The sequence below is a fragment of the Anolis sagrei genome, chromosome 9 (genome assembly GCF_037176765.1).
Source record: "Anolis sagrei isolate rAnoSag1 chromosome 9, rAnoSag1.mat, whole genome shotgun sequence".
In the NCBI taxonomy this organism is placed as follows: domain Eukaryota; kingdom Metazoa; phylum Chordata; class Lepidosauria; order Squamata; family Dactyloidae; genus Anolis; species Anolis sagrei.
Genome location: NC_090029.1, coordinates 20,324,385 through 20,348,018, shown reverse-complemented (window position 1 = coordinate 20,348,018; position 23,634 = coordinate 20,324,385). Strand labels below are relative to the sequence as shown.

Sequence of the window (23,634 nt, the reverse complement as noted above, 5' to 3'; positions counted from 1 at the left end):
AAGCTTCCGGGCCGTCTTCAAGGGCAGCCCCACGTAGAGAGCATTGCAGTAGTCCAGGCGGGATGTGACAAGAGCGTGTACCACCGTGGCCAAGTCAGACTTCCCGAGATACGGGCGCAGCTGGCGCACGAGCCTGAGCTGTGCAAATGCTCCCCTGGTCACCGCTGAAACCTGGGGGTCCATGCTCAACGATGAATCCAGGGTCACACCCAAGCTGCGAACCTGTGCCTTCAAGGGGAGTGCGACCCCGTCCAGCACAGGCTGTAACCCTATACCCCGTTCGGCCTTGCGACTGACCAGGAGTACCTCTGTCTTGTCTGGATTTAATTTCAGTTTGTTCGCCCTCATCCAGACCGTTACAGCGGCCAGGCACCGGTTCAGGACCTCGACAGCCTCCTTAGTAGCAGGTGCAAAGGAGTGACCTCTGAGGATGCTTGCCATAGATGCAGGCAAAACGTCAGGAGAGAATGCCTCTAGAAAATGGCCATATAGCCCGAAAAAACTTACAACAACCCATCCAGCCTCTGCTTGAAAGCCTCCAAAGAAGGAGCCTCCACCACACTCTGAGGCAGAGAGTTCCACTGCTGAACAACTCTCAGGAAGTTCCTCCTCATGCAGCACACACATTTTAAATCTTGTTGGAGGAAATGCTGCGGTTTGTCATCGCTCAGTGTTTGAACTTTGATTGGTTATTTGGGATGTTGATTCAGAAAATGGCATTGGATAGACCACATCAGCTCTTGTTTCTGATATGCCATCCAAGGTAAAGGGTAAATGTTGTCCCCTGACATTAAGTCCAATCATGTCTGATTCTGGGGTGTGGTGCTCATCTCCATTTCTAAGCCAAAGAGCCGGCGTTGTCCATAGACACCTCCAAGGTCATGTGGCCGTCATGACTGTATGGAGCGCCCTTACCTTCCCGCCAGACCAGTACCTGTTGATCTACTCACATTTGCATGTTTTCGAACTGCTAGGTTGGCAGAAGCTGGGGCTGACAGCGGAAGCTCACGCCACTCCCCGGAATCGAACCTGCGACCTTTCGGTCAACAAGCTCAGCATCTCAGTGCTTTAACCCACTGCGCCACTGGGGACTCATGTCATCCAAACCATATTTAATAATCTAGTGCTGATGTGGTCTATCCAATGCCATTTTCTGAATCAGCACCACAAATAACCCCAAGAGAAGGCCTAAAAACGAAGACACCAGAATAATAATCTTTATTTATACCCCGCCACCATCTCCCCGATGGGGACTCGGAGCGGCTTACATGGGGCCAAGCCCAGACAACATATTACAACAAAATAAAACCAGAGCATAAACGATAAACAACATCATCAAATTACATCAAGAAAAAAATTATAAACACAGCCATAAAATAACATTCCAATAGGCACAATCACAATAACAATGGGTGGACCACATGTACAGGATAAAAATGATTCTAAGACTCTAATGAGATAAAAATAGGAACAAGTTATCTGCAGGGAACTAGTAAAAACATACATAGTTGTGAAGCTAAACTTCCCATTTGGAGGGCGTGTATTCCAGTGGGAAGAGCATTGAGGGATGCAATGGTGTCATACTGTGCACCTACTCGCCAAACGCACAGCAGAAGAGCCAGGTTTTAAGGTTCTTTTTGAACGTTTCTAGAGAAGGGTCTTTCCTCATCTCTCCAGGTAATGAGTTCCAAAGTCGGGGAGTCACAGAGGAGAAGGCTCTCTCCCTTGTGCCCACAAGACGAGCCTGTAAGATTGGTAGGGGTGAAAGGAGGGCCTCCCCCGAAGATCTAAGGGCCTGGGTTGGTGCGTGGAGAGAGATACAGTCACAAAGGTAGACGGGTCCCAAACTGTTTAGGGCTTTGTAGATGATAACCTGTACCTTGAATTGGGACCGGAAAATGAACGGCAGCCAGTGGAGCTCCTTAAACATGGGAGTTGACCGCTCCCTATAACTAGCCCCAGTTATTAATCTGGCATCCTTAAGAAGCTAGATGAACTACGTTTGAAACCTGCTGTAGAAAAAATCCTTTCATAGAATCTTAGAGAGGGGAGGCCAGGAGACAGTTCCACCTTTTCTTCTGTGCTATTCTAATAATATAATATAATATATAATATATTGTATATACATATAATATTTATAATATTATAATGTAATGCAATATAATACTAATAATAATTTGATATTATAATTATATATTTATATTACATGTAATATTACTAATAATATTACAGTATAATTGATATAGTACAATATAGCAATATTTAAAACTGAGATTGTACTATGCTAATAATATATCGTACGTATATATACCTTGTAAGCTGCTCTGAGTCCCCTTTGGAGTGAGAAGGGCGGCATAGAAATGTCGTAAATAAATAAATAAATAAATAAATGGGCCCTCCAGTCCAACCCCATTCTGCCGAGAAGCAGGAAAATTGCATTCAAAGCACCTCCGACAGATGGCCATCCAGCTTCTGTTTAAAGGCTTCCAAAGAAGGAACCTCCACCACACTTTCAATTTTATAACTTGTAGGTATAAAATGGTAGTCCACATTGCTAGATCTTCTCCCACATTGACAACAAGATGTGATTTCCCATGAATTGATAAGGTTGCTCTTTGAAGTTACCTCACCGTACGCTGCCCTCGGATGTACTGCTGTATTGTAATCGCTGCTTGTCGGATACGGAGGAATTTTTTCCTCTGAAGCCAGCCTCGCATGTTCTTTTGGATCATGATACACGCTTGCCTCAGTTTATCTGACCGTAATTTTTCCAAATACGCAACCTGCCCTGCTCTGAAGAAGATTTTTGTTCTGCCAAACTGATACTGGCTTGGATCCTGAGAGGAAGGAAGAGGAAGGAACACAAAAGGAAGATTGGAAGTAATTTAAAATCTGTTTTGACATGACAAAAATATAATTCTAGCACTATCAAACATGAATGCATTTTCATTTATGGATGACCAATCGGGTCTAGGTGTAAAATGACGACTTTTGTTTTAACAGTGATTTACAAAATTTCCAACCTGGATCAACCGCTGTAAAACAATCTTGCAAATCTGTTTCTTATCTGTTAGAGAGAGTTCCTGTTGAAACATGAGAATGCTGTAGCGGCTGTAGAACTCAATGTAAGTCCACCTACAAAATAAAAATAATGTTTAAACTGGTGATATATAGAAATTAAATAGCTGACTTGAATCCAGGGTTGGGAGAAAGGCAGGATATAGATTGGATCAGATCAAATAAATAATCTTAGGGATCAGTACATACCTGGATGGATAACTTTGAGAACTAATCCGAATTGTTTCTAAAACACCACATGCTCGCAGCTGCTGGACCACTCTTTTGGCATCAAACCTAAAGGGGCAAAATAAAATTGTTATTATCTGTCGCATTTGTTAATGATTAGGCCCTATACTTTTATGGCTATTATATCGTTGTGCAAGATTTTAAGAAGGGACAAAACTGGCTCAAATAAAAATATGGGAAAATATATAAAAGCAGATTACATGCAAAGACTGCTGTGCTGGCACGGCTGTGCCAGGAGATTTGAATTTCTTTTTCTTGCACTGTTAGTTTGCATGAATCCATTTAGGCCATGCATTTTGCAATTGGGTAGCTTTCCCCAGGTTGCAGTCATAGGGCCAACAACCTATCAATCATCGTTAGAGCCTTTAGATCCACCCTTTCCCCCAGGTTTTGGAGGGAAAAGGGGACTTTCAGTTCAGTCTCACAGTTTGGAGCCTTACAGCAGGACGTGTGGGCTTTTCTCTCTCCCACCTGCAAAAGCTTCACTTCTTACAGCTTTTGCTGGGGGGAAAGGAAAACCTCTACAGCTTTTGCTGGGGAGTAAAGTTACAGTTCCACAGCTTTGCTGGGGGGATACAGCCAGCTTTTGCTGGAAAATAAAGGAATGGTTCCACGGCCCTTGTGGGGCAGATCTACAGGACACCAACTTGGCAGATCTACAGCAACCATTGCCTGGTAAGGGACCACTCAGGCTATCCATAATGCAGCTTGGAGTCGGGACTTGGGGCCTCATGCCAGCAGGGTAAAGAAAGATTGCCCAAGGAGGGATTGGAAGGTTTCCCTAAAGAAGATAGGAACAGTTTATCAAGCAGTTGCCTGTCCCTTGTTGGCAGATCGAGAAAGCTACTAGTTTTTCAAGATTATATAGCATTTAATTCATTTGTTCAAAGATTTAAGCCTTAATAAAGAACTTTGTTGAACCTATTTTGAGCCTCTACAGAACTTTGTGTTGGGAAACCTGTGGGACCCTTTAGCTGAGGCACCCCGGCATCCTGTTGGGCATACAGAAAGCACGTCCTGTAAACAGACATTGTCATAGGCCCAGCACGCGACAGCACAACTCCATTATGGATTTCCCCTCATCCTGGAAGAAGACATAGAAGGGAATTGGGACAAGACAAGTGGCTAATACAATGACATATTGAAAAACCAAAACGGAAACTTTATTTTAAAAACACAAGAAGAAACCAAGCAAATGGGCATAAATATCTCTTGGTTCCAATATAGATAAATACAGGAGTATTGTAACAAAGATAGTACTTGGCAGCCAGCTCTCCACAAAGTCAACATTGACACTAAAATACAACACTGCCTGAGCTCTGTGAGTGCAGCATTTTTCCGAATGAAGCAGAGAGTGTTTGAGGATTGGGACATCCGTAGGGAGACCAAGGGGCTTGTTTATAAAGCCATGGTCCTCCCAATCCAAACGAATTCACCCCTATATACCACCTTGTAATTTAAGATCACCTGGGAAGGTCCTGCTCTCGCTCCTGTCAACAGCACAGATGCGTCTGCTGGGAACGAGGGACAGGGCCTTCTTGGGGGTGCCCCCCCCCTATGGAACACACTCCCAAATGAGGTAAGATCTGCTCCCTCCCACCTGGCTTTAAAAAAAAATCATGGTTTTGGGACCAGGCCTTCGGGCAGTAGAAGTAAATGTATGCAGCATTTCGGAAAGACAATGACTGAAATGGCGATTCGACGGATGAGACTGTTTTATTGTTTTAATGATTGTTTTATTGCTCATGGATGTATTTTTTAATTTGATTTATGTCTAATTGTAGTGTATAATTGTAATTGTTTGTACTGGCATTGAATTTTGCCATTACTTATGTGTAAACCACATTGAGTCCCCCTTGGGGCGAGAAAAGTGGTATACAGATACTGTAAATGAATAAATAAATAAACCCTATTATATGTCTGAGAAATGTGGACTGTCTACATACGTCACACTCAACTCCTGGAACGATTCAAGCCCCTATCCTAGAAACCTTTAAAAAGAACCTCAAAACCTGGCTCTTCCGCTGTGCATTTGATGAATAGATTTACATCCTCACACTAGTGTTTACCTCAATGTTTTTTGTTATTGGAGTACATTCCCCCCTTATGGGAAAGCTTGGTTCCGTGACCTCCACTATAATGAGCTCTCCTCCACAAATACCGTATAACTCAAGTATAAGCCAACCCGAATATAAGCTGAGGGACCTAATTTTACCACAAAAAACTGGAAAAACGTATTGACTCAAGTATAAGCCGAGGGTGAGAAATGTAGCTGCTACCGGTAATGATCAGTAGGTTAAATGTTTTTGAGTATTTACACAAAACTGTAATTTAAGATAAGACTGCCCAACTCTGATTCAACCATTATTCTAACCTCCTTCAATGTAAATGTGCTTACCTATTACCTGTAATGATAGAAAAAATAATAAATGTAATAACATGTAATAAAAATAATAGAGTAAATAATGGAAATTTAATAATAATAGTAATAATAATAAAGTAATAAATGTAATAATAACAATAATAGAGTAAAATAATAAATGCAATAAATATAATAATACAGTAAAATAACATAAATGTAATAATATTAATAGAGTAAAATAATAAATGTAATAAAAGTAATACTAATAGCAGGTTAAAATAATAAATAACCTTGACTCGAGTATAAGCCGAGGGGATTTTTTTCAGCCTAAAAAAGGGGCTGAAAAACTAGGCTTATACTTGAGTATATACAGTAATCTGTCTCTGTTTTATCTCGCCTGAGTTTTTAATCTGGTTTTAATCAGCTTTTCTTTTATCCATTACATGTTGCCTGCCCATTGTCATTGTGATTGTGCTTATTGTAATCTTATACTGCTATGTTTTCATTTGTTTCTGTAATTACGTTATTATTGTTTATTATCTGCGTTTTTGTTTTTATTTTATGTAATTGTTGTTTGGGCTTGGCCTCATGTAAGCCGCACCGAGTCCCCATTGGGGAGATGGTGGTGGGGTACAAATAAAGATGATGATGATGATGATTATTATTATTATTATTACCCTCCGGAAAATCCTGCACTGATTCTTGTGGTTTCTGAAGCAAGGAGATAATGATATGCTACTCAGGGTATCTTCTCATGAGAGATGGAGAGTCAAAAGTTCTCATGCTGGAATGTGCTTATGTCCAGTGATTGCTTTGTTAGGCACCAATTCTATATCAGTGTTGCCTCTGAAAAATCCTGCAAATCCCTTGAGAAGTCAGGCAGACAAATGTCAGCGTGCTGGAAGAAGCAAAGACCACAAGCATTGAAGCGATGCTCCTACACCATTAACTCTGCTGGACTGGCCACGTTGTCCAAATGCCCAATCACAATCTCCCAAGGCAGTTACTATACTCCCAACTCTAAAATGGGAAACGTAATGCTAGTAGACAGAAAAAGACACTTAGAACTGGGAAGACCTGGCCCTTGAGCGCTCTAACTGGAGGTCAGCTGTGGCCAACAGTGCTGTGGAATTTGAAGAGGCACAAATGGAGGGCGGAAGAGAGAAACGTGCTAAGAGGAAGAAGTCAACATCAAGCCAACCCTGACCAGGACTGCCTTTCACTTGGAAATCGATGCCCACATTGTGGAAAAATATATGGATCAAGAATAGGCTCCACAGTCACATACATATCTACCGCCAAGACACTACACTTGGAAGGCCATCTTACTCGGACAACGAGGGATTGCCTAAGTAAGTAAAGTGAAAGATAATATGTGTGTGTGTGAGAGAGAAGAAATATTAAGGAAAAGAGATTTTTTATCTTTGCTACTGTGAAAGTGACTCAAGTGTACAATAATCTATATCAATAAAAATGTAATGTTCGTTTGTGGGATTAACAGAACTCAAAACCCACTGGACAAATTGGCACCAAATTTGGACACAAGACACCTAACAACCCAATGTATGTCCTTCTCTCAAAAAAATTGCTTTTGTCATTTGAGAGTTGTAGTTGCTGGGATTTATAGTTCACCTACAATCAAAGAGCATTCTGAACCCCACCAACGATGGAATTGAAACAAACTTGGCACACAGTTCTCCCATGACCCACAGAAAATACTGGAAGGGTTTGGTGGGCAGTGTCCTTTGGTTTTGGAATTGTAGTTCACCTACATCCAGAGAGCACTGTGGACGCAAACAATAATGGATCTGGACCAAATTCTACACGAATACTTAATATGTCCAAATGTGAACACTGGTAGAGTTTGGGGAAAATAGAATCTTGACATTTGGGAGTTGTAGTTGCTGGATTCAGAGCATTCTGAATCCCACCAACGATAGATTTGGGCCAAACCTCCCACACAGAACCCCCATGTGGGCCACAGCAACGCTAGGTACACATAAATGTCTACTGACATTCATTCTCATAAAGGAAGTCATCGATACAAAAGATAGAATTATGTTTCAGCTGAATAAACGTACTCACTCAAATGCTAACTTCTGATCATTTGGCTTTATGCAGCGTACATAGTGAGGTGTCGTTGCGTTGAGTGTCTCCATTAACAAATATAAGGAACTGCGGAACTGTAAGATATTATGGCAAAAAATTATGTGCTTTTAATAAAAAAGTGTCAAATCTAACATGCAAATGAAAACAATAATAAACATGAACGTACGGACTATGGCAGTGAAACTAAATAAGAGTCTGTCAATTCAGTGAGCAGGCAGACATATATGATTGGGGTCCCCTTTTCATCCTTTCCTCATTTAGACTTCTTCCATTGCTCAGGTTATTTCAGTCCTTTCCTCTCTTTTTTAAAGTCTGGACCTCCTGAGCTAACATCAAAGTGTTCCAAAATCATTAAGGAAATAGAGCCAAAGAGACAGACGGCCCTGCATTTCATATTTTTTTCCTTCTGTACTGCCCGCACAACCTGAGTATGTCCGGAGGTGGACAAGGGGTGGAACTCCAAGACAGTCAAGGCTGCTTCACATACTATAAAACCTGCTTATATCTTGTCCTTCCTCCACTCTATTCTTGCATTAGATATCCTACGGCCAGGGTCAGAAGATCTGAAGTTTCAAATGTCATGTTCTGAGTCTGTTCCTATTATGAAACTCAAGGCCAGAATGCATTTCCCTGAGACCCAAAAAGGGTAATCCAACATTCAGCAAATTTTATATATAGGTCTGTAAGTACAAATGTGCATTTGCCCGTAAAGATGACAGGAACAGCATTGGATCAATTACTATTTCTTAGCATAGCCTGTCTAACATGGTTATTGTGAAGATAAAATGAAACAGGGGAGATGTATGTTGCATTGATGTCCTTAGAAGAAATGCAGATTATACCTATGGCAAAGACACGATATTTCAAAATAAATCTTTTTTAAAAAAATACCTTATTGCCAACTGTGGTACGGAACTGTTTATTTGGTGATTTGATGACTATTTTTGCAGATTTAACTTGGATGGATGAACTGAATGGTGAAATAGGAATGGGATTGTCTTGAAAAAAGTTTGCACACAGTTGAAACTAAAAAAAAGAGAGATAAGAATAGGGACAATATTGCAGATCAATTCCACACAAGTAGATAATCTCAAAATAAGTGACCCCCTCTCAATTGGCTCACATTATGAAAATCATTTCTAACAAATGCTGGCATGTGGTGGGACGGCTCTGAAATCCAAAAATACTATAATACTGTTAGAGAAGTAATAGAGGAAATAATAGAGCAAAAACTACATTGGAATAAGCTCTATTTCTGTCCCTCTGCCACAATCGTCAGAGGTTGGAAAGATAAAACAAGGTGGGATCTGAAAACCTGGTGGTCTTATCTCTCTGAATATTTACCGTATATACTCGAATATAAGATGACCCGAATATAAGCTAAGGGACCTAATTTTACCACAAAAAATTGGAAAAACGTATTGACTCAAGTATAAGCCGAGGGTGAGAAATGTAGCTGCTACTGGTAATCATCAGTAGATTAAATGTTTTTGAGTATTTACACAAAACTGTAATTTAAGACTACCCAACTCTGATTCAACCATTACTCTAACCTCTTTCAATGTAAATGTGCTTACTTATTACCTATAATGATAAAATAAAATAATAAATGTAATAACATGTAATAAAAATAATAGAGTAAATAATTGAAATTTAATAATAATAGTTATAATAAAGTAATACATGTAATAATAACAATAATAGAGTAAAATAATAAATGCAATAAATATAATAATACAGTAAAATAATGTAAATGTAATAATAATAGAGCAAAATAATACATGTAATAAAAATACTAATAGCAGAGTAAAATAATAAATAACCTTGACTCGAGTATAAGCCGAGGGGATTTTTTTCAGCCTAAAAAAGGGGCTGAAAAACTAGGCTTATACTTGAGTATATACAGTAATTAATGAGTTGTAGGTTTTTCGGGCTGTATGGCCATGTTCTAGAGGCATTTTCGTCTGCATCTATGGCAAGCATCCTCAGAGGTAGTGAGGTAGTGATCTCACTACCTCTGAGGATGCTTGCCATAGATGCAGGTGAAACGTCAGGAGAAAATGCCTCTAGAACATGGCCATATAGCCCAAAAAAACCTACAACAACCCAGTGATTCCGGCCATGAAATTTTTCGACAATATAGTAATTAATGACATCAGCTATGAATAAATAAATAAATATTTGAATATTCAGTCAAGACAAGATTGGTATGGGAAATGGTCTTGTTTACTCGACAAAACGGAAGGAAAAGATAGGTACAGAACTTTAAATCAGGCCTTCCAGACAATTAAATCAATGTATTGACCCAGACGGGGGTGGGAGGGAGGTGGGAAGAGGGTGGTAAGGGTGGGTGGGCGGTTTAAAGGGGTAAATAATCGAGATATACGGCAAAGGGAAGCACAATTGGAACCTGTATCCTAGCAATAAAAAATGTAAACAGTTTTTGATATTATCTAAATGCACTTTACTATTGATCTAGGAGTGTCTGCACGCCCCATCCCTCTCTGAAAACTCTATCCTATTTCATATTTCATCTGTTCATGCTCAGCATTATTTTAAAATTTTACCTATTACATTTGGCCCAGCCATAGGTTTTTAAACGTCGCTGTGTTACTGTTAATGTTTATTGCTTATTTTTTGTTATGACTTTTTATTTTATGGTTTTGTATTATTTGTTGTTTATTGCGTTTATTATTGATGTATTGTGGGCTCGGCCTCATGTAAGCCGCACTGAGTCCCTTGGGAGATGGTAGCAAGGTATAAACAAAGTATTATTATTATTATTATTATTATCATTATTATCTTTTAGATGGCTAAGGTTCGTACTGTATTATTGTGTTATCTGTATGAAAAAATAAATTTAAAAGGTTTACAAAATAAGATAATCTCAAAATAGGTGGAAATCCACAAAAATTGATTTCCATTTTTGCAAATGGCAACCAGGCTGCTATCAATCTGTTTTAGATACATAACAACAGAAAAGAGTAGATATAAAAGTACATTAACAAACCTTGCTGTTTTTCAAGATTTCAATCAAGTCTTCATATACTGTGTCTCTGTTTTTTTCCAAAAACCCTTCGCTTTTGTACTCTACCTGAGCGGGAAAGGTACAATCAACAATTCAAAGCAAGACGACATATGGCAAGCGGAAAAAGGAAAATGCATTTGATCCAATTATCCAACTCTATGATGGAGTGTTTCCAAAGCCGGGGTTGGAATTAAGTAGCCCTTGAGATATTGTTGGCTGGCAAAGGACAGCAGCTGTGTCCAGCAGAGACAATGGAAGGAATTGCTAAGAGAAACACCCTAATGGCATCAGGAGGGCCTCATAATGCACACTCCTGATCTAAAGCCATACTTGTGACATAAAATAAACCCTCGGAAGCGGCTTCAAGTGCAACGCTAAGAGATGGAACCACATCTGGTCCATTTTCATTTGAGGGTTGCACCGTCCTCAAGATAATGAAGCAATCTACTTGCATTTGTATATCAATTTGTACACAGGCTGTTGCATTAGAGTAGAAATACACATCATTAGAGGGGTTTTAAAAAATATAATTAGCGTTGTCAGTCATTTTATTATTATATTATGAGGACATTGATGGCAAGGTTTTTGTTTTCCTGGATGTACATTAAATAATTAATATCATTTAGGTAAACATGTTCGTAAGGATAATTGGAAATTATTTCCACTGCGAATAACATCTAGATCTGAAAAGGGTCCAATCGTGGCCAGATGAATTACTTACCTTATCAGCAAAGTGTTGGATTATAAAAGAAGAATTTGACATTCTTGGTTTCTCAAAGAGAGGGTTCTTGTTTATAAAATTGTTGTATAATTTCTGGAGCCAATTTTCATCTGTTCCTTGGGGTAACTGCAAAAAAAAAAAAAAAAAAAAAGGAAAAAAATCCCAAAACTTGATCATGACATGAAATATCTTTAGAAATATACTCAGCAACTGAGATTGATCTTCTTTTTAAAAAATTTTTTTTATTGAATTTTAATTCAAAGATAGAATAAATATCGAAAGAGGGGGAACAATTTCCTTTTTTATTATAATCTGTATTAAATGTTTTCATAATACATATTAGTTAAAAAGAAGATTTGAATAAAATCCAAGGAAACTATAAAGTCAGAGTAAAGAAAGAAGGCGAAAATTTAGGAAAGCAAAGAAAAAAAAGAGAAGAGAGAGAGAGAAATATAGTATAAGTAAAAAACAAAACAAACAGAAACTACGGCCTTCATTTTTCTTTGGTCTGACTTCCAGGAAACTTCAAGGATAAGTTCTTCCTTTTCCTTCTTCTGAGCTTTTCCCTTCTTTTTCTCTTTCATTTTTTCCTGTACTTTGAGATTTATGGGGTTAATCTGAGATTTCTTCATATCTTATTTTTCGTTTCTTATTTTAAATATTCATTTATCAATGTCCAATCTGTCTCTTTTTCTATTATCCCTTTATATTTTTGCAATAGATAACTTAGTCTGTCCATGTTTCTTACATCCATAATTTTCTTTTTCCAGTCATCAATTGTAGGTGTTTCCTTTTTTCTCCATAATCTTGCATAACAAATTCTAGCTGCGGTTGTGGAGAGAAATAAAAGTTTATCTATATTACTCTCAATTTTTGGATCTGAAATTCCCAATAGAAATATTTTGGGTTTAAGTGATATATTAATCTTCAATATTTTTTGCAGATTATCCTGTATTTCTTTCCAATAACTTTTTGCTTTCTTGCACTGCCACCACATATGGTAGAAGGTACCTTCCACTTCTCCACATTTCCAACATTTTGAATTTAAATTCTTATAATACTTCCCTAATTTATGTGGTGTCATGTGCCATCTATAAAACATTTTGCCAGTTTTCTTTTAGATCATAAGCGCGTGTATATTTCAATTTTTTATTCCATATAGTCTCCCATTCATCTAATCCTATAGATTCTTGGCCATTTTATCATACACTCTTTAACTCCTTCTTCCTCTGTGCTCAGGGGGAACAATTTCCAAATAGGAAAGTTTGGAAAAAGAAATGTAAAAAAGAGGAGAATAAAAGAAGCACCATATATACTCGAGTATAAGCCGACCCGAATATGAGCCAAGGCACCTAATTTTACCACAAAAAACTGGGAAAATTGATTAACTCAAGTATAAGCCGAGGGTGGGAAATGCAGCAGCTAATGGTCAAATTCAAAATAAAAATAGATACAAATAAAATTATATTAATTTAGGCATCATTAGGTTAAATGTTTTTGAATATTTACATAAAACTGTAATTCAAGATAAAACTGTCCAACTCTGATTAAACCATTATTCTAACCTTCTTCAATGTAAATATGCTTACGTGTCCTCCAATAAAAATAAATAGAGTAAATCAAGTGCCCTAACGCAGCGTTGCCCAAACACGAATCAAGGAATACGAAAAGGACTGCAGAAGTCAACCACAGAAGTCAGCCATAGCAGAGCACCTGATGAATCAACCTGGACACAGCATCTTTTTTGAGAACACAGAAATGCTGGACCACTTTAACAACTACCATGTCAGACTAGACCGGTGTTTCCAAACCTTCCTAATGCCGCAATCCCTTAATACAGTTCCACATGTAGTGGTGACCCCCAACCATAAATTATTTTTTGTTGCTACTTCCTAACTGTAACTTTGCTACTGTTTTGAATCATAATGTAAATATCTGATATGCAGGATGCATTTTCATTCACTGGAACTAATTTGGCACAAATACCCAATATATCCAAATTTGAATACTGATGTGGCTGATTTTGTCATTTGGGAGTTGTAGTTGCTGTCATTTATAGTTAACCTATAATCAAAGAGCATTCTGAACTCCACCAATGATGGTATTGAACCAAACTTGGCTCATAGGACTCCCATGACCAACAGAAAATACTGGAAGGGTTTGATGGGCACTGATCTTGAGTTTTGGAGTTGTAGTTCACCTACATCCAGAGAGCAATGATGGATCAGGACCAAAATTCGCACAAATACTCAACATGCCCAAATGTGAACACTGGTGGAGCTTGGGAGAAATAGAACTTGACATTTGTGAGTTGTAGTTACTGGGATTTATAGTTGTAGTTGCTGTCATTTATAGTTAACCTACAATCAAAGAGCATTCTGAACCCCACCAATGATAGAATTGGGCCAAACTTCCCACACAGAATCCCCATGACTAATAGAAAATACTGTGTTTTCTGATGGTCTTTGGTGACCCCTCCAACAACCCCTCACGACCCCTCACGGGGTCCCAACCCCCAGGTTGAGAAACACTGGACTAGACAGAGAAGCCATTGAAATCCACAAGAAGCATGTGGACAATTTCAACAGTAAGGGGGGAAACCATGAAAATGAACAAAATTTGACCATCAGTATTTTAAAAAAAACCTCTGAAATCAGGACAGTAAAGAAATAACAATTACTCATAGTCCAGCAGCAATGGAGACCAAAAAGGTAACTTGATTTGGGTTCTTCTAATGCTCACTCCTGTCTCTGATAGACTTCCTTGCAAGTCAGCATATTTCCAAAGGGACAACACTGACATCTTTGGGTTGTTATGTGAACAGCACCTACTCAAGAGAGCCAGTACACATGCGTAAAACCTATGAATTTGTCCTTATATTAATAATATGGCTTAATAATGTAGTTTTAGAAAGATTCATTTGTGCATACAAAGTATACACAATATCAAGATAAAACTAACCAAAGATAGAGGCCTACAGTACCAACTGTTGCTGCTGTGTGTCTTCAAGTCCTTTCCAATTTATGGGATGTGTTGTCAAAGCCATTCATGGCCGGAATCACTGGGTTGCTGTGAGTTTTCTGGGCTGTATGGCCATGTTCCTGAAGCATTCTCTCCTGACATTTCACCCACATCTATAGCGTGAGGTATATTTGAAACTAAGCAATATACCTAACCTCACAACCCTTGAGGATGCCTGCCATGGATGTGGGTGAAATATTAGGAGAGAATGCTTCTAGAACAAGGACACAGGTTTTGTTGTTCGGGCTTGGCCCCATGTAGCCGCTCCAAGTTCCCGCTGGGGAGATGGTGGCGGCGTAGAAAGAAAGATTATTATTATTATACTGACACAAAAGCAATCAAGATCTATATGCTGGATTTCGTATCACAAAATCACAAGTCGAACATTTCCCAAGCGTCTAGGACTGTGTGATGTATTTTCGAATGATGCGCGCAGATCCAAGTAAGGTGGCCAAGTTGTTGCTATTATTATTATTATTATTATTATTATTATTATTATTATTATATCTGTGGAAGGCCCAGGGTGGTAGAAAGAACTCTTGTGTGTTGGAGAAGAGTGTGAATATTGCAATTAATCACCTTGATTAGCTTTGCAAAGCCTTGCAGCTTCAAGGCCTGGCTGATTCTTGCCTGGGAGAATCCTTTGTTTGGAGATGTTAGCTGGCCCTGATTGTTTCATATCTGGAATTCCCCTGTTTTCGAGTGTTGCTCTTTATTTACAGTCCTGATTTTTGAGTTTTTTAAATACTGGTAGCCAGATTTTATTCATCTTCATGGTTTTCTCCTTCTGTTTAAATTGTCCACACGCTTGTGGATTTCAATGGTTTCTTTGGTAGTCTGGCAAGGTGGTTGTGAGAATGGTCCAGCATTTCTGTGTTCTCAATTAATGGGCTGTGTCCAGATTGGTTCATCATGTGCTCTGCTATGACTGACTCCTCAGGTTGAATTGGTCTGCAGTGCCTTTCATGTTTCTTGATTTGTGTTTGGGCAATGCTGCTGCGTTTGGTGGTCCCTATGTAGACTTGTCCACAGCTGCATGGTATCCGGTAGACTCCTGAAGAAGTGAGAGGATCCCTCTTGTCCTTTGCTGAATATAGCATTTGTTGGATTTTCTTAGTGGGTCTGTAGATAGTTTGTAGGTTGTGTTTCTTCATCAGCTTCCCCATGCGGTTAGTCGTTCCCTTGACGTACGGTAAGAACACTTTCTCCTCAGGTGGATCTTTATCTTAACTCTCATGGCTTGTTCTTGGTCTTGCAGCTCTTCTGATGTCTGTGGTGGAATCTCCATTGGCCTGTAGAGTCCGGATTAGGTGGTTCAGTTCACCTTGGAGGAGATGGGGTTCTTACTTACTTAGGTGATCCCTCGTTGTCCGAGTAGGATAATCCTCCAGGGTGGGTCTGTAGGTGACTGTGGAGCCCTGTTCTTGACCTGCATGTTCTCCCATAGTGAGGGCATCGGTTTCCAGGTGGAAGGCGGTCCTGGTCAGGGTTGGCTTGACGCGCCTTCCTCTTGGCACGTTTCTCTCTTTCGCCCTCCATTCGTGCCTCTTCAAATTATGCTGCACTGCTGGTCACAGCTGACCTCCAGCTGGAGCTCTCAAGGGCCAGGGCTTCCCAGTTCTCAGTGTCTATGCCAGAGTTGTTAAGGTTGACTTTGAGCCCATCTTTCAATCAATTTTCCTGTCCAACATTCCGTTTTCCGTTCTTGAGTTCAGAGTAGAGCAACTGCTTTAGGAGACAGTGATTGGGCATCCAGACAACGTGGCCGGTCCAGTGGAGTTGATGGCGGAGGAGCATCGCTTCAATGCTGGTGGTCTTTGCTTCTTCCAGCATGCTGACATTTGTCCGCCTGTCTTCCCAAGAGATTTGCAGGATTTTCCGGAGGCAGCGCTGATGGAATCAGTCCAGGAGTTGCATGTGACGTCTCTAGATAGTCCACGTCTCGCAGGCATAGAACAGGGTCTATGGGAGGACAATAGCTTTATAAACAAGTACCTTGGTATCCTTATGGATGTCCCAGTCCTCAAACACTCTCTGCTTCATTTGGAAAAAATGCTGCACTCGCAGAGCTCAGGCGGTGTTGTATTTCAGTGTCAGTGTTGACTTTTGTGGAGAGGTGGCTGCCAAGGGAAATGGTCAATATTTTCGAATATTCCACCATAAAGCTGTATCTCTGGCATTGGAGAGGGATTGGCCGGTGACTGCTGGAACAGCACTTTGGTTTTCCCAATGTTCAATGACAGATGGGGTTCACAGATTCACAAATATATAAACCTACCTTTCTTCGTTTCCAATATACCTCACAACCTCCAAGGATGCTTGCCATAGATGTGGCCGAAACGTCAGGAGAGAATGCTTATGGAACATGGCCACACAGTCCAGAAAGCTAATAGCAATCTTATGGGATTTTCCTAGCAAGGTTTGGTCAGAAGGGTGCTTCGTTTTAGGATGAGAGAGTGTGACTTGTTTAAAGTCATCTGATTACCTTTCTCTGGCTGAGTCTCTGCTCTCTAGAGCTATAATCCAGTGTTCTAACCAGTACGTCATATTGTCTGTCTGAAGAACGAATGTAAAAATTGAATACTTACCAGGCACTCTTCATCCAATAGATCTAAAATGCCCATTTTAGCTTCAATGAGATCAATGACAAGCTGGTTGTCATAAAAGTCAATCAGAGTCCAGGGGATGTTTTCTTTCATGTATTCTTCTTGTTCAAGTTTAAAGACATGCTAATAATGACATTGCCAAGCACAGTTAGAATAAATTCAACAACTTTCATCCATTATCTACAGCATGAACATAGGGAAATATTGCTCAGTCCATCAGTGGGATAAGCATCTAATAAATAATAATAATAATAATAATAATAATAATAATAATTAAGACACAGTGAAGACATCTGCCCTTGCGCTATGCCACTCTGCTGCTGAGTATGCATGCCCAGTGTGGAACACATCTCACCACACTAAAACAGTAGATGTGGCTCTTAATGAGACATGCCGCATATCACGGGGTATCTAGAGAAATTACACTGTCTAGCCGGTATTGTACCACCTGACATCCGCCGGGAAGTAGCAGCCAATAGTGAAAGGACCAAAGCAGAGGCATCTCCAGCTCATCCCCTGTTTGGGTATCAGCCAGCATGTCAACGACTTAAATCAAGAAATAGTTTTCTAAGATCTACAGAGACACTCGCTGGAACACCTCAGCAAGCGAGAGTCCAAAAGTGGCAGGCTCAAACCCAGAACCTCAATCAATGGCTGATACCAAATGAGAGACTCCCTCCTGGGCACACAGAAGACTGGGCGACTTGGAAGGCGCTAAACAGGCTGCCCTCTGGCACCACGAGATGCAGAGCCAACCTTAAGAAATGGGGCCACAAAGTGGAATCCACAACATGCGAGTGTGGAGAAGAGCAAATTACAGACCACCTGCTGCAATGCACTCTGAGCCCTGCCACATGCACAATGGAGGACCTTCTTGCAGCAACACCAGAGGCACTCCAAGTGGCCAGATACTGGTTAAAGGACATTTAATCAACTACCAAGCTTGCAAACTTTGTGTTCTGTTTGTTTGTTTGTGTTTTAATGCAACACACTGTTTTGGTTTGCTCCTGACACGATAAATAAATAAAATAAATATAATAAATCAGTACAAACTGACATGAGTCAACCTGTACAAACTGACATGAGTCAGTCTGAGACAGGATAATAAATTAGTTAGATACTATATTAAGACTGTGAGAAATATTAAAAATTAACTAGGTATTTTTAATTACAACAATGTGAGTCAAGCACTGAAAGGGTTAAATGGATGCAATGACTCAGCAAATGCTGCATTTCTATATAAGCAGGCATGCCTGTAGCTTAGTAGCTTCAGTCTGAGAGAAGCCTCAGTGGGAGGAAGGTCTCAGTCTGTGAGAAGGCCTCAGAGTGTGAGGTAGGCCTAAGTCTGCGAGAGAAGCCTGTGTGTGAGGTAGGCCTTAGTCTATGAGAAGGCTGAGTGTGAGAAAGCCTAGTGTGAGAAGCTTTGGTGATTGAAGCCCCTTGTGTGTAAAGCCACTATGTGAAGCTCTTTTATAGGTTCGGTATGAGAGGAAGCTCTGTGAGAGAGAAGCTATTTATCTGCATGAGAAAGAAGCCCAGCGTGGAAGCACAGAAGGAAGTATAAAGAACTTTATTTGTGTTATGGAAACCTTGTTCTTGTAAATAGTGCAACCATTAAAAAAATAATTAGGTATTTTTAATTACAAAAATGTGAGTCAAGCACTGAAAGGGTTAAATGGATGCAATGACTCAGCAAAAGCTGCAGGTCTATGTAAGCAGGTGTGCCTGTAGCTTAGTAGCTGTCAGTCTGAGGTAAACCCCAGTGGGAGAAAGGTCTCAGTCTGCGAGAAGGCCTCACAGTGTGAGGTAGGCCTCAGTCTGTGAGAGAAGCCCCAGGTTGTAAAGCCTCATGTGTGAAACTCCAGTTTGTGAAGGCTGCTGTGTGTAAAAAGCTCCTGTGTGAAGCTCCTGTATAACTTTGGGATGAGAGGAGGCTCTGTGAGAGTGAAGCTGTTTATCTGCATGACGAGGAAGAAGCCCAGCATGAAAACTGTTCAAAGAAGGAGGCATAAAGAATTTTGGTCGTGTTATGGAAACCTTATTCTTGTAAATAATGCACCCATATTATTTTACTACAAAGAAAAGCCTTCTAAGGAAGACATAACATTGGTCTGTATGTTTTTTGTAATGCCAGTTCTAATATAACAAAAAAAAAATCATACCAGGTTAAATTGCTGCTGTAGCTTCTCATTGGCATAATTGATGCAAAACTGTTCAAAGCTGTTCATATCAAAAGTTTCAAATCTGAAACAAATGGTGAAAAATGCACAAATTAATTGCATTTTATTGGATGCACGATACTCATTTTCATGTATTTATTAGGGGGACAAGGAAACAGAAAATCTTACCCATAGATATCCAGCACCCCAATAAACGTGTGCTGTTTGCCACTGAACTGTAAGGCCTTGTTAATTCGTCCCACGATGAAAGAAAAAAGGTGGGAGTAGATCTTTTTAGCCAGAGCATCGCGGGCATTAAGAGCTTGGGGTTTCGTCATTGGCTTTACTACGGTCTCGGAGGAAGTGATGATTTTTCTATGGCACAACCACCTTGCCATTTCGTTACTTTCTAAGTCTAGTAACTCACAAAATATTTTGAGATGTTTATCATCCTGCTGTAAAAAACAAAGGAGAAAACAATATCCATCGTATGTTTCAATAAAAACACCTACCAATACTTCAAAATGATGTGTGTTTTTATAATAATGGAAATGTAACAACATACAAAATGAAAGTAGGGAGAAGAGACTAAATCATCATAAAACTCCCACATTAGAAACCAAAATGCCACTGTCTACAACCTGGCATCTCAATATTATGTTAATGAAGATCCATACAGTAGGTTTCCCCTTGACATTAAGTCTAGTTGTGTCCGACTCTGGGAGGTGGTGCTCACCTCCATTTCTTAGTGGAAGAACTGGCGTTTTCCATAAACACCTCCAAGGTCATGTGGATAAAGAGGTGAGGGGAAGTCATTTTGTTGATGAGAAGCTTCCCACCGGAGTGGAAATCATCTATCGGACAGATGGCAAGCTGTTTAACCTCAGCAGACTGAAAGCCAAAACCAAGGTTACAACAACATCTGTTATAGAACTCCAGTATGCTGATGACATTGTCTGTGCGCATTCAGAAGTAGATCTACAAGCCACTCTAAACACCTTCGCAGAAGCATACGAGAAGATCAGCCTGCTCTTCCAGCAGTTACCGGCCAATCCCTCTCCAATGCCAGAAATATACCTTAATGGTGGAACATTAGAAAATGTTGACCCTTTCCGCTACCTTGGCAGCCACCTCTCTACCAAAGTCAACATCGACACCAAAATAAAACACCACCTGAGCTCTGCGAGTGCAGCATTTTTTCAAATGAAGCAGAGAGTGTTTGAGGACCGGGACATCCGTAGGGAGACCAACGGGCTTGTTTATAAAGCTATTGTCCTCCCAACCCTGCTATACGCCTGCGAAACGTGGACTGTCTACAGACGTCAACATTGACACCGAAATACAACACCACCTGAGCTCTACGAGTGCAGCATTTTCCCAAATGAAGCAGAGAGTGTTTGAGGACCAGGACATCCATAGGGAGACCAATGAGCTTGTTTATAAAGCTGTTTTCCTCCCAACCCTGCTATAGACGTCACATGCTACTCCTGGAATGATTCCATCAGCGCTGCCTCCAGAAAATCCTGCAAATCTCTTCGGAAGACAGGTGGACAAAAGTCAGCGTGTTGGAAGAAGCAAAGACCACCAGCATTGAAGCAATGGTCCCCCGCCATCAACTCCACCGGACCGGTACACATTGTCTGGATGCCCGACCACCGTCTCCCAAAGCAGTTGCTCTACTCTGAACTCAAGAACGGAAAATGGAATGTTGGTGGGCAGGAAAAGAGATTTAAAGATGGGCTCAAAGCCAACCTTAAAAACTCTGGTATAGACACTGAGAACTAGGAAGCCCTTGAACATTCTAGTTGGAGGCCAGCTGTGACCAGCAGTGCTGCAAAATTTGAAGAGGCACGAATGGAGGGCGAAAGAAAGAAACGTGCGAAGAGGAAGGCGCGTCAAGCCAATCCCGACTGAAACCGCCTTTCACCTGGAAACCGATGCCCTCACTGCAGGAGAAGATGCAGGTCAAAAATAGGGCTCCACAGTCACCTACGGACCCACCAGAATACTGATCCTGGAAGACTATCCTACTTGGCCAACGAGGAATCGCCCAAGTAAGTATGCAATGGAGCGCGTTGATATTATGAGGAGGTTATGGCTGGCACCATACATACATAGGCCAATGTTCAGCTCTGTGTTTTCATTATAACCGTAACTGTATCCCTAACTTACCCAATGGTTAGAGTTATAGGACATTGCAAAGGATACACAGATAATGCAGAAAATGAGAAGCTTGTATCAGGTTTTGTCCTACTGTTTTATTCTTTCTTCTCCATAACATTTATTTCATCTTATCTTATAACTGATATCACTCTACAAATAGTAACCACTAGCATAAGCAGGAAAATGTATAACAATGGCATTGAAGAAGCGGAACTAAATCATTTAAAGCAAGACAGGGGATCTGATAACAGGCTATGACATCCCTGTGGCTGCTTTTTAAGAAATAACCTTTTTTCCCACTCTATCCAAGACTGAGACCTAAACACTCCTCAGTCATATCAACAGCCAAACAAAGAAGTCTAAAAGTGATAAGAATATCCTATAGCCTGTGAGAAGCCACCATAAAAGACTCACACATTTCAGCGCCAGCACTAAAAACAGGCAAAAAGCTGTTTCAAGCAATCTGCTCCAAAGTGAAAATAATTCATTCTGGTGCAAAGCATTAGACTTGTTTATGAAAAGCAGATTCAAACATGCACTGAAGCAAACTAGGAAGACAACCCAATCAAATCTAACCTACTTCATCATGCCATTATTCAAATTCAAGGTGCAGGTCATGACCTATAAAGCCCTAAACGGTTCAGGCCCCGCCTATCTCCACGATAGCATCTCCTTCTATGAACCGGCGCGAGCTCTAAGATCTTCTGGGAGGCCCTCTTCTCGGTCCCACCTCCATCTCAAGCGCGGTTGGTGGAGACAAGAGAGAGGGCCTTCTCAGTGGTGGCCCCCCGTCTCTGGAATGCCCTTCCAAAGGGACTGCCTGTACTACTTTCACATCCCTGAGTTGCAAACATCCAACTTATAAACTACTCCTAGTTAAGAATGGGACTGAGACAACAGGAAGGGAGAGAAATCTACCCCTCTCAGAAGGGAAATTCACTCCTGGGAGAGTCATTATCAAGGTGAAAAGGTATCTACACTAAAGCTTTATCACCAGTCTTTGTTTCCACAACAAGCCAAATTTTTCAAAATCCAATTATCACAGGAACAGAAAGTGAGGTAAAATCTTCTGAACCAGAACACAAACAGCAAAACAACCCTTTTCAAGCCCTAAACGGCCCCGGTCCAAATTACTTGTCTGAACGCATCTCCCCCTATGAACCATCACGGAGATTAAGATCCTCCGGGGAGGCCCTGCTTTCCATCCCACCATTGTCACAGGCACGAGAGACAGGGCCTTCTCAGTGATGGCTCCCCGGCTATGGAACTCCCTTCCTGGTGAAATCAGGTCGGTCCCCTCCCTCCTGTCCTTCGGAAGGATGGTCAAAACTTGGCTGTGGGACCAAGCTTTCGGGACAGGGCAATAAAGTAGCAATAGGAAAGATGACCAGGCCAATTAGATTTGACGTGGATGACTAGGACGGTTTTCAATGGTGTATTTTAATATTTTGATTAATGTTTATGTATTGTATGTGAATTCGTGTCCCGGCATTGAATGTTTGCCGTGTATATGCTGTGCTCCGCCCTGAGTCCCCTGAGTTGGGGTGAGAAGGGCGGAATATAAATGTTTTAAATAAATAAGTAATCTATATCTACATCTGTATCTATATCTATCTATCTACATAATAAAAGGTGCTGAGACCACTGCAAACTTCATGCAATGACCGATAAAGACCAAACTTGGCACACAGAGCCCCCATGACCCACTCTACATCCTGGTGCAGTTTGAAGGAGGTCGGACCATGGATGATGGGACTTGAAGTACCTTCGCTCATTTCCTTTAACCACAGCAACACTCATCCAATTACCTAAACAGACCAAACTTGGCACAGAGAGCCCTCATGGTGAACTCAACACTGTGGTGCATTTTAGGGAGGGCGAACTATGGATGATGGGACTTGCAGTACCTTAACTCACTTTCTGAGACCACTGCGACCCTCATCCAATGACAGATCAAGACCAAACTTGGCACACAGAGCCCCCATGACCCACTCTACATCCTGGTGCAGTTTCAAGGAGGTTGGACCACGGATGATGGGACTTGCAGTACCTAAACACACTTGCTGAGACCACTGCAACCCTCACCAATGACTGAGCCAGACCAAACTTGGCACAGAGAGCCACCATGATCCACTCTACATCCTGTTGTGGTTTGAAGG

General features: G+C 40.7%; 1 protein-coding gene across 1 annotated transcript in view; it reads right to left on the bottom strand.

Moving 5' to 3' along the window:
* The window catches only part of MYO5C (myosin VC), a 91,394-nt gene that overhangs the window by 46,850 nt on the left and 20,910 nt on the right, over positions 1-23,634 (bottom strand). The window contains exons 10-19 of the mRNA XM_060755568.2: positions 19,502-19,767; positions 19,316-19,397; positions 17,136-17,276; positions 11,527-11,652; positions 10,788-10,871; positions 8,669-8,803; positions 7,754-7,851; positions 3,268-3,354; positions 3,024-3,135; positions 2,626-2,837 (exon numbers count right to left, since the gene is read on the bottom strand). Of these exons, the coding sequence (XP_060611551.2) occupies positions 2,626-2,837; positions 3,024-3,135; positions 3,268-3,354; positions 7,754-7,851; positions 8,669-8,803; positions 10,788-10,871; positions 11,527-11,652; positions 17,136-17,276; positions 19,316-19,397; positions 19,502-19,767 (1,343 nt within the window). The remainder of the gene's footprint in view (positions 1-2,625; positions 2,838-3,023; positions 3,136-3,267; positions 3,355-7,753; positions 7,852-8,668; positions 8,804-10,787; positions 10,872-11,526; positions 11,653-17,135; positions 17,277-19,315; positions 19,398-19,501; positions 19,768-23,634) is intronic.